At 43.4% G+C, this 16,376-nt stretch overlaps 1 protein-coding gene across 12 annotated transcripts in view; it reads left to right on the forward strand.

Moving 5' to 3' along the window:
• NAP1L1 (nucleosome assembly protein 1 like 1) overlaps nt 1–16,376 on the forward strand; it is a 54,313-nt gene that overhangs the window by 30,857 nt on the left and 7,080 nt on the right. For 8 of the 12 annotated variants that reach the window (XR_006291283.1, XM_037886259.2, XM_043547581.1 and 5 more), the window contains 8 exons: nt 7,237–7,378; nt 7,843–7,923; nt 8,197–8,325; nt 8,881–8,952; nt 9,664–9,803; nt 11,459–11,604; nt 11,697–11,716; nt 13,141–13,263. Coding sequence is in view for 11 of the 12 variants with exons in the window: in XM_037886259.2 (XP_037742187.1) it covers nt 7,237–7,378; nt 7,843–7,923; nt 8,197–8,325; nt 8,881–8,952; nt 9,664–9,803; nt 11,459–11,604; nt 11,697–11,716; nt 13,141–13,263 (853 nt within the window). In the remaining variant the exon portion in view is untranslated. The remainder of the gene's footprint in view (nt 1–7,236; nt 7,379–7,842; nt 7,924–8,196; nt 8,326–8,880; nt 8,953–9,663; nt 9,804–11,458; nt 11,605–11,696; nt 11,717–13,140; nt 13,264–16,376) is intronic. The other 4 variants (XM_037886240.2, XM_043547554.1, XM_043547558.1 and 1 more) reach the window with 1 other exon arrangement.

The raw sequence follows: 16,376 nt of genomic DNA on the forward strand, positions 1-16,376 counted from the left end.
CTCCCACTACCCACCTCCTTTGGCACTCCTCTCCCTGCTTCTGTCAGACTTCCCCAGCCATGTCCCAGGTCTGCTCAGTCTGCCCTTCTCCCAAACACTCTGGCCAGCTGTCCCCTACTCCTCCCACCTCACACAGTGCTGATACATACCTTAACTAGTTATTTTATGGATTTCAGATATTTAAATTTGCATTGCCTTCATTTCCCCCTCTTCTCTTTGCCCCCCCCCAAATCCCATCTCACGAGGAAGGGCAGGGAGAGGGGCTCAGGCACTGCAAGAGGAGCAGGATTCCCCATATCCTGGAATACATAATGGGCAGAGGGTCTCTGGTCCTTGCAGAGATGTTAAGGCTTCCCTAGATCCCAGCATGCATACATAAGGACAGCACACACAGTGCTGACAGGCCCCTCCAACTCTGAACCCCCAACTCTCTTTGCTACCCTTCATATTCTCCAGCCTCCTATCTTCCATTCCTACTTAGCCCCTTCCCCATAATCCCTTGCTGCAGACTCAACCCCCTGTTACCACACTAATCACCCCATCCCTTCCAATGATCATTTACTTGTCTAATTTATCTCATTCTCAAAAATAATTTTAGTACCTTCTGAATATTCTGCTGTACTCAGATTACATTTCTCCACAATAAATTTAAAAAAAAAGGGGGGGGAGGCAAATCCTCTCCTCCTTCTTCCTTCGTGTGTCTCCCCTCCCCTCCCCCCCCCCCCCCCCCCCCCCCCCCCCCCCAATGTTTACAGTTAAATCTTACTCTTCTGCCCTGGGTGGATCTCAGACTTCAAAGTTGAAGGCTCCGCGACATGTTAAGTGATTCATCACAATGAGATGTTCTCAGACGAAAGAATACCCAGTGGAGAGGAGTACAGATTGAAACAATAACTCTGAGGCTTTGTCTACACTAGCGTTTTTGTTGGCAAAACTTGTTGATCAGGGGTGTGAAAAAACACACCCCTGACCAACATAAAGTTCACTGACAAAAGTGCCAGTGTGGACAGTGCTATGTCGAGGGCAGAGCGTCTTCTGCCAACATAGCTACCGCTGATCGTTGGGTATGGTTTAATTATGCTGGTAGGAGAGCTCTCTCCCACCAGCATAGAGCACCTACGCAGGAGACCTTACAGCAGTGGAGCTGCAGCGGTACAGCTGTGCTGCTGTGAGACATAGTGTAGACATAGCCTGAGCCACTGCTCCAGTCATGTCATTAGGTGTTCCCTTCCTCCACTCTCCCCGGTGCAGGAGAGTTTCTGATGTGTGTCAGACAGACCAGTTCTCAGCTCTTCACTCCAGTCTCAGCAGTATGTTCTTTGCATGCTCCGAGCATGCCTGTTCTAAGCTTTTCACCCAGAGGAGCAGGGTTTTTCCAGATTCTTGCTCACAGGGGTGTAACGGAGAAGGGTTCAGACTTCCCCATAAAGGGCAAGCCCTGAAACCTGGTTTACATGGGAGGCAAGGGGGCAGACCCTTACAGATACTGGTTCTCACAGGAGTAGAGGAAGGGGTTCAGACCCCCAGAAAAGCAAGCCCTCCCAGAAACTGGATCACATGGGATGTTTGAGGGGGTTAGAGCGCCATAGATGAGCAGCCTCCCAGATCCTGACACACATGGAGGCAGAGTGTGGGGCTTAGACACCACTGGGGGGAACTGACCCCTAGATCCTAGCTCACATATGCGGGGGAGGGGACAGGGAGAGGATCTGACCCCCAGATCCTGACATACAGAAGGGGAGAATGTGGTGCTGACAGATGCTCCTGTCACTTACCCCCATGTCCTCTTCCCAGTGTCCTAGTCCCCCCAAGCCTTCTCACCTCCCTTACACCACCCATCCCTATTATCCAGTGCAACCCCTAACTCGGTCCCCTAAAATGTCCCCCCCCTTCAAGCATTCAGGTCTAAAAAATTTTTCCAGAAATACTTTGATTATTCTCCCTCTCCCACCCCAAAAATGTAACCCACCAAAACCCTGACTGACAGATTTTAGCAGTATTCCTCCCAAACTTTTCCAGATGTCTGCCCAAGGTGAGTCTCAAGTTGCCACTGGTTGGTGGGTCTTGTTTAAACGACTACTGTTTATCCCCTTGTGGTGTCCAGCTGGTGGGGAACTTAAGACTAACATCCTGTTAACTCCTCTGTCCATGTATGCTCAGTATAATCTATCAGGAATGAGGATAAGCAGGTGAGGCTTGCAAAGTCTTTTTCAAATGTTTAAATCTGATTTCCTCTAAAGGGCTGGTGGGTGCCCTGGACACTCCAAATGATTATTTTTTGTAAGCAGGCTACAGATTCGTCTAAATTCTTTTTTATAAGACCTTGCCTGAAATGGGAATACCCTGTCCACGGGGAACTTCAAAAATCCCCTCCATTCAAAACTGGGAAGAACAATTTTGAAACTTTCTGCAAAGAACAAGAATTTCAAAATTCTGTTTTGAAAAAGTGGAAACATTCTGTTTCAACCTTTTCAGAATGTTTGAGGCTATAGGCATCTCTGGGCTTCTGGGAGCCCCAACTCAGAGGCAGCCTGCTGGAAGTCTAGGCTGCTGAGGAGCTAAGCAAGCTGGCAGGAAACCAAGCAAACTTCCATTGGAAGTTCTGTTGTGGAATGTTTGGATTTTGACAAATTGGCATTTTCTGATGGAAAAGCATTCTATTTGGCCAAGTCTAGGTATTAGTAGTTCGGTTGCAACCAGTCAGTTGCTCCTCTGTCCATGTTTATACTAATTCGAATGAAGCTTGACTCTACAAGCTGATCTGAAGTTTTTCTGTAGGTCAGACAAACCTCCTGAGGAGACTCGCCCTGCTTGTCATTTGACCATACATTCATTAAATTGGCTTGCATTCAGAGGACCAAATGCTAACTGGGTATCATCTTGTATCTGTTTGTTCCTTCAGCTTTGATTCTTTTGGACCTGTTGCCTCTCTTTGGAGCTATTGCATAATATTCTACCTTTTATAAAACTGCTTATAGGTGACACTTCCTGTGTGAAAAGACAAGGCATGTAAAGATAATGGATATATAAATCTCAATTGAAGTTTGAAATGAGTTGCACTAGCATTTCTGCATTTTGTTTTTATATCCAATATGATTTATACTAAGGAACCCAGATGCTCCCATAAAATAGGTTAACCTGTATTAAATTACTCTGGCTTGAATTTGCATTCGGTGTCCAATATTAGCCTGACAGCCTCTGATACAGAGAAACAGATGTGTATCTATTTGTTTCTTGATGCTTATATGTACAGTTGTTAGTACCTGTCCAGTGTCCTTAGACTCTTGCAAAATGTTACTCTAGTGACATCAAATGAGTGCTTATCGTATGCTGTCTCAACAAGTCTTTCTAATATTTTTCTATTAACATCTTTATACAACTAACCTTTTGATTTTTCACCGTACCATTCCTTCAAGTTAAAATTGCAGTGGAGCATTAATGATAAATTTGACCTGAAATTTTGGAACATTTCTTTTAGAGACCATGAAAGTAATATAACTGAATGTAAATGTCACATTGGGTGGATTAAAAACTTTTTCTGAACTTTCATGAATAAGTTTGTTTGGTATTACATATTGCAGATCTCTACTTCAGCAAAAGCCAATGCTAAATTATTGGTGACTTATGGGAAACTCACTTGTTTGATGTTAATTGACATCTTACTAGTCGGGGTGGTATGTTCCTGTTAACCCTAAGAATGATCGTGAGGAAGGGTGGCGATTTTGCATTTTAAAACTAAGCTAGCGTTACAAGAGTCTAAGAACCTGTAAATAATACAGTATGAGTAGAGCAGTGTTAGATACTTAAGTTGTCAAATTACTTAATTTAGTCACATCCAGTGCTTAACAGAGCCTTGAGTTGTCTCTCCCTTCTTAAAGCTGAAGGTGAAAAGAAGAATAAAAGCAGTCTTGCTATAGTCTGTTCTGATCAATGTGGCCCACCTCCTTAATAAAGTAGGCAAATGCTAATACACTCAATCTTGTTGTAAAATAATTTTATGTACACCCTCCTTTTGCGTAGACAGTCTTCCAAATTTTCTCTTTGTGAAAGTTCATAAAAATATTTTTTAAATATCCAAGCATGAAATCCCTATTTTGTCACTGATAGGAAGGCAATGGAAGGGTTTTAACTTTTTTTGCTTTTTGTTTGTCCTGTGTTGAGTAATTAATACTCCTTCTCCCCCTCCCCCCACCCCCCCCCACCCCCCGGCTCCGCTCAACATGCTATAAAAATGCCAAGGCGCAGTGCAGGGGGGTGGGAAGTTCTGGGCCAGCCTAGGTCCTTGGGCATAGGCATAGTTTTACTTCTATTTGGGGGAGCAAGAGTGCCAGGGCTTGAGCCAGCTCCACACTGCAGGGTTCAGGGACGGAGTGCCACCTCCACCCTCTAACTCACTCAGGAGGCCACCCAGCCTGTCTGGGCTGTGGGAGGACGCAAAAATATAACTCAAAGGGGAAACTCAGTTCAAAAAGTTTGAAAACCGCTCAGGGTGCAGGGAGGGGATAACATGGGGCTGTGTACAGGCAGGGGGGACTCCTAGTGCAGCTCTTAGCTTTGGGGGTGGGCGCTGGGGATACCGGTTTTAGCCTGCCACTGCTCCCAGTTTGTGGAGGGAGGTTTACTGCCTTCAGCCCCTTGCCACTTTGAGGGGAGGGGGTGGCTACTGCCTTTAGCCCTGCACCGCTCCCAGCTTCAGTGCTGGGCCTCAGGGCACCGGGTTTCAGCCATGGGGCTCTGTGGCCCTGCTGGTGAGAACCACTGCTCTTTCCCACAAATTAATTAGCTCAGACCTTAACCCAGTTTGGATAGCCATACAGAGTAAGTGGCAAAATTTAATTTTGTACTCTTAGACATGTGAATATCACTGTGTATAATTCTTACAAATTGAGCACCTTCCTTAAGAATATACCCCATCATTCTCCGATTCAAGTAATGTACATTTTTTTCATAAAGTTTACATAAAATACTTGAGTTCAGATCCTCGGTTGTGGCATGGCCAATTTGTGCTCCACTGCCATTGGTTCATAGGCATGAAGCCAGTGTAAGTGGCCCCAGGAAGATCACTGCAGCATAATAGGATCCTGTGGTATATAGGCTCTGACACCCTGCACTCTTATGTCGGTTTAGAGGGCAAAGCTAGGACTACCGTACATTCTCCTGGCCAGCCCCTGGGCCGCCAATTGCGGTTAGCCAGTGTAATTTAGAGAGCTTGCTGTAGCCTAATGTTGGGTGACTGGGCCAGTGCACAGCCAGTCCAGGATGGGAGAAACTCGGAGGCCAGCTTTGCAACCCACCTCGCCCACAAGCTGCACTTTATCCGCCTCAGCTATAGCTGAGCCTCTGGGCCTTAATCTTTTAATGTTGCATTGTCATTGGAGCCCAGATGTAAGGAGAGCACCCAGTTGATTACAAGTAAAGCTAATAGCTTAAGGAGTTGCAACTGATTAGTATATTTTATAATCAGGGTCACTTCAACACTTTTCCAACATGTTTACTTAATATATTGGTCTGTCTAGGAAAAATCTTTTTAATTCATGGGAATATTATATAATATGTTCTGAAATGTTGCACCAGCCTCTTGGCTCTCAACTGGCTCATATACAGATGTAAATCCTGATGTTACTTGATTTTCTCCAGTGAAATAAGAAAAAAAGTAGCTTGTCATCTTGATGCGTTGGCCCATCTTTGCAGGGGGGAAAAAACACTATCCTGACAATCATTTGATAAATTACTTTAAATTCAGTGACTACTCTACTATTTAGAGAGCAGCCTAACATTATTGCAGAGGTTAGCAACCTTTCAGAAGTGGTGTGCCGAGTCTTCATTTATTCACTTCAGTTTGAGGTTTCGCATGCCAATAATACATGTTAACATTTTTTAGGTCTTTCTCTATAAGTCTATATATTATATAACTAAACTATTGTTGTATGTAAAGTAAACAAGGTTTTCAAAATGTTTAAGAAGTTTCATTTAAAATTAAATTAAAATGCTGATCTTACATCGCCAGCCCGCTCAGCCTGGTGCCAGCCTGGGGTTCTGTTCACCTAGGCTGGCAGCAGGCTGAGCGGGGCCGGCGGCCGGGACTCCAGACCGGCAAGGGGCTGCCACTCAGCCCGCTGCCGGTCTGGGATCCCAGCCCTGCCCACATAGAATGGGTACCTACCTTCTCCCTGGTTCTAGCCCATTCTCATCCTCTCTGTCTGCACTGAACTGAGGGTGGGAGTGCACTGAACACAGGGCTGGGGGTGAAGGAGCAGGCTGGGGGTTGGGGTGTAGGGTCTGGCCAAGAGCTAGAATGAGGGAGGGGGCCTCAACTTTGTGGCAGGAGGTATGGGTGTGGAGTGCTTACCTGGGCAGCTCCCATTTGGTGCCAGGGGTGCAGGTAGGAATGTGGGGGGGGGGGAAGGGTGCAGGAGCTCCCATTTGGTGCTCACAGTGGAGGGGGTGCACGAGGTATGGGGGGTATGTGTGTGGGTATGCTGGGGTCAGGGCTGGGGTCATGGGGGGGTGCAGGGGTCAGGGCAGAGGGCTGAGGGTGTGGGCTGGAATCATGGCGGTGCTCCCAGCCCCCTGCCCAGAGCAGCTCATAGCAGGGGGCTGGAGGGGATATGCCCTGATTCCACCCCCTTCCCCAAGACCCCATCCCCACCTCTTCTCCTTCTGCCCCTCCCTCGCAAGGGCCATCAGCTGATCGATAGGTGGCAGGGAGGGAGAGGAGGAGGGGCAGGCATGCAGCACAGCAGGGGGAGGGCGGAGCTTGCCTGCCCTGCAGCAGCAGCCGGCAGAACCAAGCTTCTTCACCCTGCTCCCGGGGTGGGGAGGCAGACAAGAGTGGCCCGGGGTATGAGCTGGCATGCCATTGGTTGCCGACCCCTGCATTATTGCTTTGAATCTTTAGGCAAAACCTTATGTAATTAAACTTAATGTTTGTCTCAGTTCTTTGGAATACTTTAATGAAACCTCAGCCTTAATGAAGCCTCAGGTTAGTTTAAGAGTTGCATTAACCCTGAATCAGCATGATTTAGTGAGTCATGTGTTCAGCTGTTCTTCTGTCAAAAGCTTAAGTATGAAAAGTATTGTAACATAGCATAAAACAAAACCAATCTGTACTATGGAAGGTGGCTATGGGATGGGCAGGGAGTGAAGGGGGTTGAGAAGATTGAGAAGGGGGTCAGTGTGTTTTATGGAACACTTCTGTTAATAGTAATCATAATACTGTATAACTGAAACTTTCAGCTTGCCTAAGGTAGTTAAGAGACGGGTGAATGCCCTCAAGAACCTTCAAGTTAAGTGTGCACAGATAGAAGCAAAGTTCTACGAGGAAGTTCATGAGCTGGAAAGAAAGTATGCTGCTCTCTATCAACCTTTGTTTGATAAGGTAACAACTCTGTGCTAATATGACTTTATTTGTAAGCTCTAGTTAACTACAATCCCAAAAGAAAGGATTACAATGGGAATAAACATCAGTGGTGCATATCTGTAGCTATATGGTGTTACAGTTCCATGTGGGGCCAGATGTGAACCCCTCAGTCCCTTGAGTGAATTGATTCCAATAGGACCACCCATGAGAGTAACTAGTGTGATTAAGGGTCTCAAGGCCTGGGTAGTTATTTTGGATGGGGATAGGAGTAAAGTGTAATGTTACTGTTGAGTGTCAGATTAGGTCAAGAAGCAAATGGAATGCGTTCCCCAAAGGGAGAGCTTGGATTACAGTAACTTTACTAATTGCAAAAACATACAATTTACTGGGAGGAGTGGTTTATTATGGGCATTACATAGTTCAGATTCATTATTATAAAATTATACAGTAAACCTGAAAGACTTCATGGTTTTATTTTCCAGCGAAGTGAAATCATCAATGCGATTTATGAACCTACAGAAGAAGAATGTGAATGGAAAGCAGATGCTGAAGAAGAAATTTCAGTGAGTATCTCCACTGTATCTGAAGAGAACAATTGATGGCATATTTCAAGCTTTAACACACTAAGCAAGACCCAATACTGTAGCAAAATTTAAAATGCCAGCAGTGAAATTCCCATAATAGCTTTTTGTGGCTCTGTAAAGTAGCTGCAAAGCTTGACTTCTAGTTACGGGCACACTGACTTTATCATAAAATCATGGGCTTTACCGGAGTATCTGGTACTGGTGATAACTCTTATTAAATTTTAGAAAGTTTAACATTTTTATTTTATCAAGGAGGAAATGAAAGAGAAGGCCAAGCTTGAAGAGGAGAAAAAAGATGAAGAAAAAGAAGACCCTAAAGGAATTCCTGAGTTTTGGCTGACAGTATTTAAGAATGTGGACTTGCTTAGTGATATGGTTCAGGTAGGTGGTGACCTAAAGTTAAATGTAATCATAAGTCTTAAAATTTGTACTGGTCTGCTCCTAGAAATTGTGGAAATAGTGATATGATTTGGGTGTTTTGGTATTTCTTCTGGTAGGATCAAATGGCTTGTATCCCATTTCAAAGTGCTTTGTCAATGGAATGATGTATCATGCTCCCATGCCTGTTCAGCCTGACACATCTTATTGTTTAGTTGCCAGTTACATTCCTTACACAGGTCTTCACATATTCAGTGATGAATTGCATATCAAATGATGAGAAACTGCCTTTCATGATTGAATAAGATTGAGGATGCTTATATAATTTAAATTATTTACTGTGCCTATTTATTACTTTACTATTGCCCTCTGCTGGTCAAATAATTGTATACAATATTTTCAAATGCCTATCGCAGGTTCTTATCTACTGTAAAACACATACTAAATATACCTGTGCCCCTTTCACCGCAATGCTTTTTTTATTTTGTAACTAGCTTAACTCAAATGCTGTTTGTATGAAAAATGCTATGCATTGATTTAAAATCATTTTATTTAAAGGAACATGATGAACCTATCCTGAAACACTTAAAAGATATTAAAGTGAAGTTCTCAGAAGCCAGTCAGCCTATGGTAAGCTTAACATCATAGACAAACTGTATTTATTTCTGTATGATAAGATTAAAATTGACACTGGGGACATAGTGGTGGTCTGTGCCTGTCAAATATTTGATGGTGCCTTTTGGATTCTGAAGAATTTTTAGTCTGTTCTTTGTGAGAAATGGTACTACCATACTGTTAATATAGTCATATATAAAATGACCACACATCTCTTGTATTATGACAGTTTAATCAATTAGATACAAAACCTAGCTTTAATCAGTATTTGCAACTAGGAGTTTCTTTCAGATTTGGACACAATTTCAAAAATGTAGTTGCTGATAATTATGTCCTTGAACTGATTACCTATGTTGCTTGCAAGAAATTATGTAGTAGTAGTAGTCCAGAGGTTTAGTTCTACATTATAGCACACAAATCACTGTTTATCTCACTTCAAAAGGTATGAGGCAGAAGATGAAAATCATAATCCTAGATGCCAGTATGAAATTAAGAAAACTTTAAATTATTGTAATTTGGGGATAGAAATTGTTTTAGAATTTTCAGTCTCGTATATTGGGCAGAATTAACATTAAGTAAGCCACTTTATTACTGGAAAAGAGGTGTACGCTAATTTGGGATATCTGATTCTTGGATATTAGGTGTTAATCATTATGATTTTGAAATTAAAGATGAGGAAATGTTGCTCAGTTGCTAATAACACTGTCTTTTGGCAATTGTTTTTAGAGTTTCACGTTAGAATTTCACTTTGAATCAAATGACTTCTTCACAAATGAAGTGTTGACAAAGTCATACAGAATGAGATCAGAGCCAGATGATTCTGATCCCTTCTCCTTTGATGGACCAGAAATTATGGGTTGTACAGGGTAAGTGTTAACCACCTTTTCATGGCTCCTCTTAATATTTGGCTGAGCTTGCAATCATAAAATCATAGAACTGGAAGAGACCTCAAGAGGTCATCTAGTCCAGTCCCCTGCATTCAAGGCAGGATTAAGTCTTTGTCTTACTTTCAAGCAACGGCCTTACATTCAACTTGCTGGGATTTCTGTTTGGCTATGCATGAAATGGGATAACTTTTGAACACTGCATCCAGTCAACTCTAAAATTTCGGACCATGTACTAGGCAACAATGGTCAGAACCTTGTTGACTTTTGTGGGGGGAACAATAGGGTCATAAATGAGTGGTACATGAAGCCCCAGACAGTTCTTTAGTACAATCACAGCCTCAGACACCTCTGCAATTGTGTAAACAGCAAAAAGCTGGCCCCTATACCCATGAATAGAGTAAATATGTTGACACTCTGAATGTCTTATCTCTCAAATGGATTGAACCATTATTCTTTCTAAATTTTATATAGCATCATTTCTTGAATTGATCTTCTAGAGCAAATACACAGCTCAGGAGGACAGTCCTATAATAAGTGTTAAATTGAGACACCTCAAACTTATAACTTTTGAGTCTAGGATCACTTGCAATGTTCATCAGATATGGAGATCCATGCAATCAGTGCTTCAAGAATGAACATTTACTGACTTAATTTTTGTTGTTTGCCTGAGTTTTTGGGTCTTAGTGAAAGAAACCAAGTAAACGAACTTGCGTGGGGTTCGTCCCTTGTCTGTCCTTGGCAGGTTGTGTACATAGTAATCATTGGAACTGTCTACAAAGTACCATGAGCCCACATCTAAGTGAGTGTGCAGCTTTGCAGGCAGTCATTCCATTAGCAAGTAACAATTCTTATCCATTTCAGACTTGGCACACTTCTGTCACAGCTATATTTCCTTCTTCTAATTTTCCTCCTGTTTCTCCTCCACCCCAACCTGGTGGTATTAACATATTTGGTTGTCTTTCTCATGTCTCAACCTTTTTTGTGGCCTTTATAATTGAAAAGCCCTCACACCATCATTGGTGCCAACTAAATTACTACCCCCTATTCAAATCGTTCCTGAAAAAGTACTTTGTCCATGCAGCGTGTCAATGATTCATGGAAGGAAAGTGGCACCTGGTCAGTGTTGACAAAGTTCATGAGACAGGCATTGTCTTCCATAGTCTTGAACACTGTTGAGCAAATTAAAAGTGTGTGATAGTCTTGTTGTAGAGTAAAACTGAGCTATGCTCTTATCCTTCCACCTGCCAGGGCTTAAAAGTGAAACGTAATATGTGAGGGGCCCAAAAAATTATTCATGCAGGAAATAAGTGCTGTGGGTTTATTTTTTTTTTTATTTCTGATGTAAATATTTTCAACCAGAAAAGTGGTGTGGGAGGGAAAATCTCCTGACTGGAAGGAATTTTGGGAGTAGAATGAGTAATTCAGCTCAAAATGAAGTACCCATGAGCGTTATGGCTAGCCCACAGTGTTTTCTCCAAATACATAATAATTTTCAAGATCACCTTAAAATAGACAACTGGCTGTACTTAAATATTTAACCATATCCTTAGACTAGGGGCAACTTTAGTGTGTAAAAACAATGTGAAATTGTAAGTATGTCCCAGTTTGATAGCTATTTTCCTTATTTCTTGCAGGTGCCAAATAGACTGGAAAAAAGGAAAAAATGTTACTTTGAAAACCATCAAAAAGAAGCAGAAACACAAGGGACGAGGGACAGTTAGAACAGTGACAAAAACTGTCTCCAATGATTCTTTCTTCAATTTCTTTAGTCCCCCTGAAGGTAAGTATTGTCTGGATTAATTTGCGATGAATTATATGTAGTATTTTTTTTAAATTACTTATTTTTTTTTTTCCCCTCCCTCTTTCTTTCAGTTCCTGAAAGTGGAGACCTGGTAAGTTGAAATTCAATACACCAAATTTGGAAAGAATGTGTGCTACTTAAGCTATAACTTGGGAAGATATTAAACTATTCTAGCTATTTCTTCATGGAATAAGGAACACTTCTCTAGTAAATACTGTTTAGCACATATTCTGGCTTGCTCTATGGGAAGATCTATTCAGGCTGTATAAGAGCATTCTTAGTTGTAATTAGTATATTTTGGGCTTGTTGATGCTTGTGAAGGATAAACTGGAGTTGTCTTGTAAAGGTTAAAATTTGAATAAAGTTGGGACTCATGAAAGTGAGGAACCAATAATACCAGCCTAAGGTGAGTGTCAAACTAACTTGAACTACAGTCTCCAAAGGAGAAAGATTTAATTAACCTACTTATCTAGTTACCCCAGAAATGCTGTGTCTACTCTATCCACTTACCCTTTCCACCACTGCTAAAACTGGTGAAGCTTCAGGTGCCCACAAATGCTTTCTCAGCTCTACTATTCATCTTGCCTACCAGTGGTGGGAAGCTTTACAGAAAAAGCCTTATCTGTGTGACAATGTCTTGAAAACCTATTCTCATAAACACTGAATGTAGATTATGCTTTTTATGTAATGGGTCTGCTTTTTATCACTGGAGACTCTGAATATGCTGCCAGAAATGCCACGGTTAGTATAAACTCAGTCCCTAGGTGTTTTGGCATCTTATACAAATTTTTAACTTTTTTCATTTAAACGCTTTTTTTTAAATCTAGCCCCTTCGGTTTGAAGATAGTTTTTCAGATATAAACCAGTAGAGTTCTGTTTACCTGAATCTATGGACAACAGGAGTGAAAACTTAAGTGTTGTACCCATCTCATTGGGTTGTCAGTGTAAATCTAACTTAAATATCATGTTAACTGAATTATGGGTGAATTTATTACTATCACTGTGGTTGAATTAAGTGGCAGAGACATACCTTCGGAGTAAGCGAAGAGTCTTTAAAGCATTTGGATATTAATGTATTTGTAAGATATTCAAGGGGTTTTAGTGCTTAGCAGAACTTTAGGAAGGTCGTGAAGAACACTAAAATGATGTGGAGAAGCTAAACATTGGGGAAATGGGGAAACTTTCTTTTTAATACAAATCTGGGTAAAAATGTTGACTTAAAAATGAAGGAACTGTATTGAGGTTTCTGTGTTAATTTGCACAAAATTTCAGAGACTTTTCACAGGTTGCTTTTTTAAAACGTGGGCAGATGCATACATTGTCTATTTGCCCTCGTTTGCAAGTTGTCCCTTAGGTACGATCCAATAAATGTCAGAATCCATGAACATAATCCCACTGTGCTGAATTCTCTTGAATATCTGGTCACCTCGATCTGACATTAGTTTGTGTTCAGACTCCTAAAACAAATGAGTTATTAATTTACCACTTGACTGTTTCTTTTAATGTCTTACACAGGATGATGACGCTGAAGCAATCCTTGCTGCAGATTTTGAAATTGGCCACTTTTTACGTGAGCGTATAGTCCCACGATCAGTATTGTACTTTACAGGGGAAGCTATTGAAGATGATGATGATGATGTAAGTCTGTTTTAAACTGGTTCAGTATGCCCCAACAATATTGTTAATATTTAAGATTCCTAATGTATAATTTCTGTGGCGTTAGTAGTGTTTGTGGGATTTTGTGCATGAATCTACTCTGTCTAGGTACTTCCAGCTATGTTCAGAGTAGGGCCCCGACACACACACACCATGTTACAAAAGCCTTGGAGGGCAGTGGTAGCCACTCTGTCTACACTACAAGTACTACACCAGCACAACTCTAGTTGCTCTCCTGTAGCACTTGCGGTGTAGACACTTGCTACAGCAACAGAAGGGGTTTCTCAGTCACTGAAGTAAATAATCTTTCTGAGAAGCAGTGGCTAGGTTAACAGAATTCTTCTGTCAGCCTAATTGCATCTACTGGGGGTAAGTTTTGACTGAACTGTTTTGCACAGGGTGTGTAATTTTTCACAGTGCTGAAAGATGTAGCTAAGTCTTAGGTGTAGACCAGGCCTTAAAGGTATGGAGGGATATGACCTTGACTCTGTGCCATCAGGGCATGACCCTTTACACAATGGCATGAGCTCACCTAAACTGGATGTAGGATCAGAAAATGTCGACTACAGCATATGGCCCTGGTGTGCTGGAATATGGCCCATTTTGTTTTTATGTATTCTGTTCCAGCATAGGGCCATGTAGCGTGTGTGTATGTGAACTGGATATTTTTGGATTCTGTCCTTGCTGCAGAGCTTCTATATGATGCAAAACAAATTATTTAAACCAAACGCTTCATGTGTGGTCACTAGTTGTGTGTACTTCCCTTTCTGGGTGCCCAATCTGGTATTGTAGGGTCTGATCTGAAGAAGAGTTGAGCGCTTCCAGCTGAAGCTGAAGTCAGTGGGAACTGTTTTGTACATATAAAATGCTGTATAATTCTAAGTACTCTGAAAAATCAGGTCCTAGATTACTCAAATCGGGCACCCAAAATTAGTGTGAATTTGTAACCTTAATCTCTGTGCCTTGGCTTCCAATCCATAAAATGGGGGGGGATAAATAATACTCCATCTCAGAGGTGTTATGAAAATAAATTCATATTTGTGAAGCACTTGAATACTATAGAGATAAGCACCGTAGAAAAGCCCATGAGGAAACTATTTATTTTTTGTCTTCAAAGCAGGGTTTAAATAGTGTAAATGAGGGGCCCACACTGAACAATGAAGAGAACCAAATTTTGAAATGCTGCCCATTAAGTGAGCATCATTCATTGTATTCACAGAATGAGGCAAAGGTCCTAAAAGTGTATGATTGCATATAAGAGTGTCAGATTAAGGTTGCACAAGGAACCTTAATTCTTTCATTTCCTAACCTGAATTCTTGGTTTTGCAATCTTAATGTTCTCTTAACAAGTTTTTTAGTGCAGAGCTTCCTAACCTTTTTAAAGCAAACTGGAAAAAAGTAAATTCCATCATACTAAGATATGGATCATCAGTAGTGTTGGAACCTTTAGATCCACTGCTACTTGTGCTAAGGAAGTTAATTGATAGCAGCAGTAGGTTGTCCTCCTCTGTATAGACCAGGGGTCAGCAACCTTTCAGAAGTGGTGTGCCGAGTCTTCATTTATTCACTCTAATTTAAGGTTTCGCGTGCCAGAAATACATTTTAAAGTTTTTTAGAGGGTCTTTCTCTCTAAGTCTATATCTTATATAACTAAACTATTGCCGTATGTAAAGTAAACAAGGTTTTCAAAATGTTTAAGAAGCTTCATTTAAAATTAAATTAAAATGCTGATCTTACGCTGCGGCCCCGCTCAGCCCGCTGCCAACCTGGGGTTCCATTCACCTAGGCCGGCAGCAGTCTGAGCGGGGCCGGCGGACAGGACCCCAGACCATCAGTGGGCTGAGCAGCTCAGCCCGCTGCCGCTTTGGGTCCCAGCTGCTGGCCCCACTCAGCCCGCTGCCGGTCTGGGATCCCGGCCCTGCCCACATAGAGTGGGTACCTACCTTCAACCTAGTTCTAGTGCGTGCACGCGCTCTCTCTTCACTGAGCTGAGGGTGGGAGTACATTGAGCACAGGGCTGGGGGTGAAGGCGCAGGCTGGGGGATGGGATGTAGGGTCTGGCCAGGAGTGAGAATGGGGCGGAGGGGGGCACGCTCAGGGTTGGGGCAGGAGGTTTGGGGGTGGAGTGCTTACCTGGGCAGCTCCCATTTTGTGTGAGGGGTGCCGGTGGGAATGTTTGCGGGGGGCGGGGCGGTGCAGGAGCTCCCGTTTTGTGCTCAGGGTGGGAATGTGGGGGGTGCAAGACTCAGGGCACGGAGTGTGGGGGTGCTGGAGTCAGAGCTAGGGGTGTGGGGGGGTGGAGGAGTCGGGACAGGGGGCTGGGTGTGTTTGAGGGGTGTGCAGGGGTCAGGGCAGAGGGCTGAGGGTGTGGGCTAGGGTTGTGGGGGTGCTCTCAGCCCCTGCCCAGAGCAGCTCACGGCAGGGGGCTGGAGGGGATATGCCCTGATTCCACCCCCGTTCCCCAAGGCTCCACCCCCACCTCTTCTCCGCCTCCTCCCAAGGCTCCGCTTCTCCCCCTCCTTGCAAGGGCCATCAGCTGACGGCAGGGAGGGAGAGGAGGAGGGGCAGGAACCTAGCATGCTGGGGGAAGAGGTGAGGGAGTGGGGAGCTTGCCTGCCCTGCAGCAGCAGCCACCAGGACCAAGCTTCTTCACCCTCCCCCGACGCTGCTTCCTGCTGCAGTGCCGGCCGGCGGCCCCGCTTAGCCCACTGCTGGCCTGGGTTCGGCAGCGGGCTGAGTGAGGCCGGCGGCTGGGACCCAGCAGGCAGCAGCGTGCCATTAAAAATCAGCTCTCATGCCGTCTTTGGCACACGTGCCAGAGTTTGCCGACCCCTGATATAGACCATCACTTGGATAAGGATGAGACGCACTTTGCCATTGGGGTTCACAGATATTTGGTGACACTGGAAGAATGGTGACATTCAACCTTGGGTTTCTTTCCTGACTCTGGAAGGGGATTGCGCTCTATTGGGCTCAAATTCTTCTACCTATTTACCCTATCCACCCACTGCTTCATTTCTTTTGCCCAGTCCACCCTGTAAGCTGACTCTCCCTTTTCCCCCCGACCCTATCCCTGCCTGCCTCCTTGCTGTTCC

The sequence above is a fragment of the Chelonia mydas genome, chromosome 1 (genome assembly GCF_015237465.2).
Source record: "Chelonia mydas isolate rCheMyd1 chromosome 1, rCheMyd1.pri.v2, whole genome shotgun sequence".
NCBI lineage: Eukaryota > Metazoa > Chordata > Testudines > Cheloniidae > Chelonia > Chelonia mydas.